Raw genomic sequence first — 9,508 nt, forward strand, 5'->3', positions numbered from 1 at the left:
GATATTATAGCTAATGCTGTGAAATGCATTGCATGTAATAACTATTGCTTGGCAGTGTGTAATGTAGTTTATTTGTGTCAGATGCACAACCGACAGACTGTGAGAGAGAGGTGTGGAACCAGGTGAATGCTGTTCTCCAGGAGTCAGAGAGCATCCTGTCCGGCCTGCAAGCCTACAAGGGGGCAGGCCAGGAAATACGAGATGTACGTCTGATTAATAGTTCCGCTTTGACTTTGTGGGTCAATCAGTTGTATTTAATGGCATTTTGTGGAGTATATTTCTCATGCCAGATTAATAAATCATTTGACTTGTTTGACATTTTAGGCAATACAGAATCCTAATGACATGCTCCTTCAGGAGAGGGCGTGGAACTCTGTGTGTCCCCTTGTCATCCGCCTAAAGAAGTTCTATGCTTTTTCATTGAAACTTGGTACACTTTTCATATATAATTACCTATATCCACATATTTTCTCCTTAATCAGTAAGAAATGTAATGTAAGCTCTGCATCTGATCTGCTTTCTTCCTCTCTTCCATGTAGAGGAAGCACTGAAGAGTCTTTTGGAGTCTCTGACGTGTCCGCCGTACACTCCCACTCAGCACCTGGAGAGGGAGCAGGCCCTTGCGAAACAATTTGCTGAAATTTTGCATTTCACGCTCCGCTTTGATGAGCTGAAGGTGCCAGCTGCTTCAATGCTTTTGTCACACACCAATTTTAATTTGAGGGGAATTTAAAAAAGAAGAGGAAATTTATTTATTGCTACAGTGCTTTATCAATTTATTAAACATTTATTTAGATGAGGATTCCAGCTATCCAGAATGACTTCAGCTACTACAGAAGAACAATCAGTCGAAACAGATTAAACAACATGAATGTAAGTGCAGGAACCTGAGATAAAAGAATATTGTACACACTGCTGTTTTCATTACTATATTCATATGCCTGTGTGTGTGTGTTTCTCTATCAACTTGATATTGAAAATGAGGTCAATAATGAAATGGCAAATAGAATGTCTCTGTTCTATGCTGAAGCCACACCTATGCTGAAGACCCTGAGCACAGCAACCACAAACTTTGTGACAGAGGTACTGCTTGTTTCTACAGTCATAATTTTAGCACTTTAATTCCCATCAGAAATACTGTAGAATACTTAATGATCAAAAGTTTGGGGATAGCATTTTTTTTTTTTTTTTTCAGCACAGATGCACTAAATTAGTTCAGAAGTCCCAAACTTTTGAATGCTAGTGTATGATAATCAATAGGCTGCATGCATTGTAATTTTCGAGTGATTTATTCCTTTAATTCTTTCTCTGTAGAATAAGACATTACCTCTTGAGAACACCACAGACTGCCTGAGCACTATGGCAAGTGTATGCAAGGTCATGCTAGAGACACCGTAAGTACTCGGGCTGTTTCCTATTGCTGCTTTAATCAATATATCACTTCATGTATGCCTTAACAGATGCCTTCAAAAAAAATCATGGGAAATCTGTTCTGAAATGTTATAGTTTTGATTTTTAAAATGCTCAAATATTTTAATGGCTAGACATTGCTATTTGGGCATTCTTGTGTACAATAATAACTTGCTGATTACATCAGACTGTCCGCTGAAGGAAACCACTAGTGTGAGTCTTTGCATAATAACGGTTTTCTATGGGACTTTCCCATGGGGGCTAAACTAACCGAAATTTCAGAATGGTTTTGACTTTCTGGCGACATTTGTACACTTGATTGTTTAACAGTCAAGTATGCTTTTTTGATCGACTAATCATTGATGACTGTGAAGTGCCTGTATTGAAGTGTATCATTATGTCATTATGCTCAGTCTTTTACCTCTGCTAACAGAGAATACACAAGTCGATTCAACAGTGAAGACACACTTCTGTTTTGTATGAGGGTGATGGTGGGAGTTATTATCCTCTACGATCATGTGCATCCAAACGGTGCCTTCAACAAATCCTCAAAAATCGATGTAAGGCTACATTTCTCATATTTTCTCAATCAACCAAAACTTTTTTGAATGAGTTTAAAATTACTTTGTTCCCCATAATGTGATATACACACTTTCTTTAGATGAAAGGATGCATTAAAGTCTTAAAAGATCAGCCTGCAGATAATGTTGAAGGTCTCCTTAATGCCCTCAAGTAAGTTTTCTTTTCTGTTCTTAAAAAAAAAGATGCTATAGCTTGTGTAATGAGTTTCATAAATCATATAATCTTTTTTTTTTCCTCCAAAGGTTCACCACAAAACACCTGAATGATGAGTCCACTCCAAAAAATATCAGAACAATGCTACAGTAATGGTTTTAAGTGAAGTGGGTCAATATTCTGACCTCAAAAGATGTATATGTTTACATTTATTTAAGGACTTGATGTTAATACTTGGGTGTATTTACATAATCATTCCCTCCAAGTTACTGCAATGTAAAGAAAGCAGACCTTTATTCTAAACAAATTGCCTATACTGTTGACAGAAGCACAAATTAATAAAAACCAAGCAGCCTTATGAAAATTCATGAAAAATAAATTTACAATTTTGCTTTCAAATGAATAACCATGATCATGGTAACCAAAGGGGCTTATGCATTGGTTGTGAGTTACAGTGAAATCCTATTGGCTAAAGTGTAGTCAATATTGAATGAGTAAAGCGTGGGATGGTTGTGCTTTTGTATTTTGTAATGATGAGAAAAGACGGTTTATAAAAATATCATAATGTGATGTAACCAATTTTTTTCTTTTTCAATTTTTTTCTGAATCTGTGGTTTGGCTGAGAGTGGCGATATCAGCTTTTATTTTAGTTTTTTATGTGACGTGTGTTCTTTATGTCTTTGCGCCTCTTTGTTTCTAACACATTCGATACTCATCAATACAGCTTTAAAATCTGAAATAAAATTGACATTTTAATTATATTTTTGATTTATAGTTGTGATTAATCTTCTCCAAGATAGAAAAAAAAATATTTTGGCACTAATTTGAAGTCCTGCAGTAATAAATCAGGTAAGGTTAGAAATGTGTGGGTTTTTACACTTTTAATGTACATTTACATTACATTACATTACATTTAGTCATTTAGCAGACGCTTTTATCCAAAGCGACTTACAAATGAGGACAATGGAAGCAATCAAAAACAACAAAAGAGCAATGATATATAAGTGCTATAACAAGTCTCAGTTAGCCTAAACACAGTATACGTAGCAAGGGCTTTTAAATAATATAATAAACTAAAAAGAAAACAGATAGAATAGAAAAAGAATAGAGCAAGCTAGTGTTAGAGGTCTTTTTTTTATAATTGTATAATAAATGAAAAGAAAATAGATAGAATACAAAAAGATTAGAAAGGTAGTTATATATATTATTATTATTATTATTTAATAGAATTAGAATAGTGAGTGAAAAAGTTAGAGGGTCAAATAAAGATGGAAGAGATGTGTTTTAAGCCGATTCTTGAAGATGGCTAAGGACTCAGCTGCTCGGATTGAGTTGGGCAGGTCATTCCACCAGGAGGGAACATTTAATTTGAAAGGTCCGTAAAAGTGACTTTGTGCTTCTTTGGGATGACACAATCAAGCGATGTTCACTTGCAGAACGCAATCTTCTAGAGGACACATAAGTCTGAAGTAATGAATTTAGGTAAAGGGGTGCAGAGCCAGTGGTGGTTTTGTATGAAAAAAATCAATGCCTTGAATTTTATGCGAGCAGCTATTGGTAGCCAGTGCAAATTGATAAACAGAGATGTGACGTGTATTCTTTTCGGCTCATTAAAAATTAATGTACATGAACAACTAAAAGACGTTAAAGAGTTATATATATATAATATATAAGTAATGGCTGCTGAAAATTCAGCTTTTCCATCACAGCAATCAATTACATTTCAAAATATATTCAAATAGAAAACCTTTATTTTAAATTGTAATATTTTGCAATATTGCTGTTTTAACTATTTTTGATCAAACAAATGCAGACTTTGTAAGCAAAAGAGACTTATAAGAAACATTTCAAAATCTTACCAATCTTGCAGCTTTCTGAATGTTCGTGTACTTGACTAGACTAGAGAACCAAAAGGTTGTGAGGACTAGGTTTAAAATAGTAGTTCCTGAATTAAACTAACTGTAATTCGCATTCATAATAATACAACACCGGATGGCAGTGTTTCACTGCTCTCACTTTTAAAGCATCATTTTTAGCCCAGATGGAGTAAGCAAGCATAACTTTTTTTTTTCATATTCACTTTTATAATGGCAACCTTTAATATTAATTACAGAAGATCACCAGAATCTCCTAGCAGAAATGTAGTGTTTTATTAGATTTTTCTCATATTAAGTCGTGACATATCCCAGTAAACATGATTCAGCCTACATGATATCTGCATGATTCATTCTTATGAAACTCATAAATGCAGGCTCTGAATGCGTGTTCATGTATTGGATGACTAGCCAGTTAAAGTGCTAATGTGTTTTTCTAACAGCTCTGAGCCACTAGAGGGGGAACTGAGAGCCATGAAAACAGGCCCTCCTCTATGCAGCTCTACAGCAAATAGGATTAGAAAATCCCATCTTTCTTAGTGGGCTCCCACTCTGGTCTTTTGATCACATCTGAAAGCCTTCCTTCAATCTACTGTAAAAGTAATCAGTTTTATAATAGTCTCTCAGATACACTGCAGGCTGTGGTGGAGGTGTTAACCATCCTGTCATGAGGGTGTGTATATGTGTGTCCAGTGGTATGTGTTTATTAAATATTTATTGCGAGGTGTACAGTCTATCCCTGACTACGAGCCTTGAGATATGAATGAAATTAAAGTGAAATGTGCCTTACCAAATGTCAGTGGTACATATTAGTGCCTCAAAGAAATGCAAGCAACGCTTATGGCACAGGCTTAAAGAATGTCAAGTTTATTGAAGGCAATACGATTTCCTTTTGTGTTCCAATCAATCAACAGAGCAGATTATTATTATTGCAGGCCTTGAGACCACATTGTCTCTTAAAGGGATAGTACACCCAAAAATGAGTGAATGTTGTAATTAACTTACACTCATATGGCTTTTTTTCTTTGTGGTTTATAATGGTTTATATCTCATAATTATGACTTTTTATAGAATTGCAAGATACAAAGGATACAAAATGGCAAGTTATAAACGTTTTTTTTCTACGAACTGTTGAAGAAAAAGAAAAGTCTTTAAATTTGCAATCGGGAAAATAAAAATCTGAACTATGAAAAAAAAGTCAATTGCCTTTTTAACTTTTGTGGTGGATACAAAAGGGAAAAAAAAGAAAGATATCTTTAAATATAGATAATAATATATAGATATATATAGATATATAGATAATAATATATAGAAATATATATAGATAATATATAGATAGATAGATAGATAGATAGATAGATAGATAGATAGATAGATACTGTATATAAGGTCAAAGGTGGCAGAAACAGATTCCGTACCTTCATGTTGCTCCAAAACTGTATGATTTTCTTATGTGGAGCACAGAAGAAGATATTTGATTTATTGTGTTTGAAAAATGTAAGAAACCGTCCATTGTACGTATTGTCCATACAAAGGAAGTCCTTGGGAACTTAAAATCTGTGATTACCTCTTAAAAATATCTTTTGTGTTCTACAAAATAAATTCATACAGGTTTTGAATGACATGAGGGTAAGTAAAAGATAACAGAATTTTCATTTTGTGGTATAATATCCCTTTAAGTTGCTGCATAATAAAAGTATTTATTATTGTACACCATTTCCTCTATTTGCAGACATTAAAGCAACTATATTTAAGTTTACATTGAAGTCAGTTTCAAAATCATTGTGGTCATACAATGGCTAATAATATGGCGAGTGGGTTCTATTTCTTTCCCACACTCCCCCTTAAACATCTGTTCTGGAAATATGTAATGGTGAGTATGTATGCAATTCTGTAGAAAAAGGGCATGCACAAAGTCATGTACGACGACAGCGATATATTTATGGCAGTGAATTCCACTCACCAAACTGTAGGGTGCTCCAAAATCGCAAAAACTACATTCCATGAAAATCATGAAAATATTCAATTGATAGAAATTTTAAGTATGTCACTTGAAAAACAGCAATCGTTAGATTTACTAAAATACATGTTCCGCTCATTTTTGTCACCAAATGAATTGTACAGGCAAGCACACGGTTGACTGTGTGGCATTAGCTGAGATTGGCAGGCGTTTATGCGCCATGCTGTTATTGTTTATGGCCCAGCACTCTTGATGGAGTGGCCACTGGCTCCATATTGTTATGCAATCAGGAGAGGTGTCTCAGCATGGAGGAGGAAAATCCTTTCAAGTGCCAGAGCCTGATGGCGGCGCTGCGAAGTCATGCTGCCTCTGAACAAAAACTTGGCATCACCGACAGGATCTAAACCCATGAGACTCTCAGTGTGCAAGCAACGTTGCAACACTCAAGTAATCTGGGTTCTGTTTTCCTCTAATAAATCATTGCTTATTAAAGAAGAATGCTTTGGATCAAAGTGCCCAAGTTATTATGAAATCATCTGATATTTTGTGATTCTGTAATGGAATGATCTCTTAATTACATCCTAACGGATATAGCTTTCAGTGCATTTGAACTGAATCGTTCTTAACTCATTATGAACATTTAAATGTCAGATTTTTAATGTCAAGACAGTAAAATATCCTTAGCTATTTTTGAAAGCTTTCCAGTTGAGCAATTAGAAGAAAGATATAGAAATAAACTGATTCATGAATATTTTCATTGCACAAAGGGTCTTTACAGTGGAGAATGTTCTTTAGTTAATTAAAATGTCCTTCACACTAAGAAAAAAAAAAGATTGAACTGTTCACTGAAATGATTCTTTTGATTCTTTTAAAATGATTCTTTTATGGCATCATTGCAGAACCCCCCTTTTGGAACCTCTTCTACAAGTATATAATGCCCTTTATACACAGAAACCGGACTGCTATTCACATAAAACAAGACAGTGCTTCTCTGTGTGTGTTTGAGACGAAATCAAATGCAGTGTTTTGCCTGTAGGGAGTTAACCGATGCGAAAGCAGTTGGGCGTGACAGTGCAGAAATTGGAAAAGAAAGGGTATTTGAGTGTTTTGAATACAATATTTAAGTATTCATTGCACATGTACGACCACTGGGGATATGGAATACGTGAACAACTTGAATAGCTGATCAAATGTTTTCTCCATGGCTGGAAGAGCACATTGATTAGAGCATTGGTCTTTGGGCATAAGCTGCAGTTTCAATCCATCCATTCCTGCCCACAAATAAACTCCTATAATCCAGTTCACGCAAAGTACAGTAGCTCCTATTGTGTTCTTTATGCAGTCTATAATTTGAATCAGTGCCTTTATTTGTATAGCTGAATTATATATATTTATGCAGTTAGATCAGAACTGCATGCTGTATTTCAACAGGCTTGTCTTGGAGTTGTAGTCAGTGTCTCATTCTGTTTTATTTCTTCACTAGTGGTTTGTTTATTTTTGAAGTTTATAGAAGAGCTTAAAGCAAAAGTTAAAGCTCTTTGTGCCGTGAAACCTCAAGATCCATCTGGTTCAGACAAACTTGGGAGAACTTGCTCACAAACTCTCTCCTTCTCCTGAATAATAGATTCCTTTTTCTGAAATATACATGAAAGCGTTCATTGTGCACTCTATCTGAAGTGTGGTTTATTACGTAAGCCATGGCTTGATGAATGATACATACCCAATTCCATCTTGAATTATGTTGCATAACTGCATACGGAGACCTTGGGGCCTCCTTCTTTTCCTTTGATTAAAACAAACAGCTTTTTTTGTTCTGCTACCACACATTCCTGCGTTTTTTTCATACCACAGCTGCCAACCGTCACATAATGCCGGATAATTGGTGTTCTTGCTCCCTGCGTGTTTGGCAAAGTAAGGCCGTGCTGATTTGTCTTTGTTTTCTAAAGAAGTAACAGCCATGTAATCACTCAATTAGATGGTGCATGGTGTTTGTGTGAAAATACTATTTGAGAGAAAGGACCGTGTTACATCTTTCTAAATTACATTGAGCAGAATGGCTTATTTGAATTGCATAGAAATGGCATTTTGCTTTAGGTGTATATAAATTGTATCAGATTTAATAATGTTTTCAGGAATAAGTCAAATGTGCTTAAACAGGTCATGTGAATGCTTGGTGTGTGTCTGTAGCCAATTACAGTTTAACAGCTCAAAAGAGAATAACAGCGTTTGCTTGGCAAATTCATCAAGCTTGATGATATGACACTCATTACACTGCGTTCTGGAATGCTAGATTCTGATCAGTCAGTTGTGGCATTCAGCAGTCTGGTATTTCCTAATAAACACTGTTGTGGCAACGCGGCATATCAGGCTGCTTGGGTAATGCTGACCACACATTATAGCTGCGTCCCAAATGACGCACTTATACACTATGTACTCAACCATGAAGTGAATTATATAAGGTTATTCTGTCATTCATAATCAGAGTCTGATAGCCCCTCCCCTATCACTACATAATTAAAGGTGTTATAGTTGAGTGCATGAAGTGTCCAACATTTTCAGTTTTATTTTCTTGGTTATTTAATGCATCATCCGGGTATTTAAAGTGCACTTTCTTTTATGGAATTTCCAGTGTGAACACACTACTTGCACTATTCATACTACAAATGTCATGAGATAATGCATAAGTATACGATTTGGGACACACCTTATGATTTTTAAGGGGTGTTTACGCGACACCGTTTATTAAAAAAGAAAATAAAAATGCAAAACTTTATACGTTTTAGCCATTCACTTACACAACAACACAAAACGCAAAATGTGAAAATGGGTTTCAAAGTGCAAGTCTCGAAAATAATACTATTATTATCTACCTTTAAAGTTTAAACTACAAAAATGTGAATTTGTAAAAAAAAAAAAAAAAAAAAACTGTAATGTCTTGTGCATACGTATTATATGTTCAGTCTATAGGTAGGGCCTATGTGCACAGGAGCGTAAAGTGACATCAGCAATTACTGGCCTGGCATGTATAATAAAGCATTTTTGGTCATTTTTATGGATCTGTGTGAACAGGGATCGTTTTGACAATGTTGCAATCTTCTTACGAAACTTTTCAAAAACGTTAAGGAAAATACTTTTTTGTTTTACGTTTTTGTCATGTGAACGTACCTTGAGCCATCAGTTTGTCTTTCTACTTAAAAATTTCAATTTAAATTCAATGTTACTTTATTTTTTTTATTGTAATTGTGATATTTAGCAATTTCTACGTTTTTTTTCCCTTATCTGAGAGTACTTTTACACAAAACAGAACTAAAAACAGAAAAGTTTATCCTTTGCATTTTTGAAAAGTTTAGTGTACAGACAAAAATGTCAAAATATTCACACGGATCTGCAAAAAAGACAAAAAATGCTGTATTATGCAAGTCAGGCCATTAGTATGCGATGGCATGCATACTACACTATACGCGCCTGCATGCATTTCTTAGACTGAACATGTAATATATGCAAATGACATCAGATTTAGATTTTTAAA

The 9,508-nt window shown here is 34.9% G+C and overlaps 1 protein-coding gene across 2 annotated transcripts in view; it reads left to right on the forward strand.

Moving 5' to 3' along the window:
• LOC109085822 (CYFIP-related Rac1 interactor A-like) overlaps positions 1 to 2,906 on the forward strand; it is a 9,400-nt gene extending 6,494 nt beyond the window's left edge. For both annotated transcript variants that reach the window (XM_042747302.1, XM_042747303.1), the window contains 9 exons: positions 82 to 203; positions 325 to 430; positions 540 to 676; positions 796 to 873; positions 967 to 1,083; positions 1,315 to 1,394; positions 1,844 to 1,970; positions 2,072 to 2,142; positions 2,235 to 2,906. In XM_042747302.1, coding sequence (XP_042603236.1) covers positions 82 to 203; positions 325 to 430; positions 540 to 676; positions 796 to 873; positions 967 to 1,083; positions 1,315 to 1,394; positions 1,844 to 1,970; positions 2,072 to 2,142; positions 2,235 to 2,298 — 902 coding nt within the window. In that variant the 3' untranslated portion in view covers positions 2,299 to 2,906. The remainder of the gene's footprint in view (positions 1 to 81; positions 204 to 324; positions 431 to 539; positions 677 to 795; positions 874 to 966; positions 1,084 to 1,314; positions 1,395 to 1,843; positions 1,971 to 2,071; positions 2,143 to 2,234) is intronic.
• Positions 2,907 to 9,508: the final 6,602 nt, after the last annotated feature.

The sequence above is a fragment of the Cyprinus carpio genome, chromosome B20 (genome assembly GCF_018340385.1).
Source record: "Cyprinus carpio isolate SPL01 chromosome B20, ASM1834038v1, whole genome shotgun sequence".
Lineage (NCBI taxonomy): Eukaryota > Metazoa > Chordata > Actinopteri > Cypriniformes > Cyprinidae > Cyprinus > Cyprinus carpio.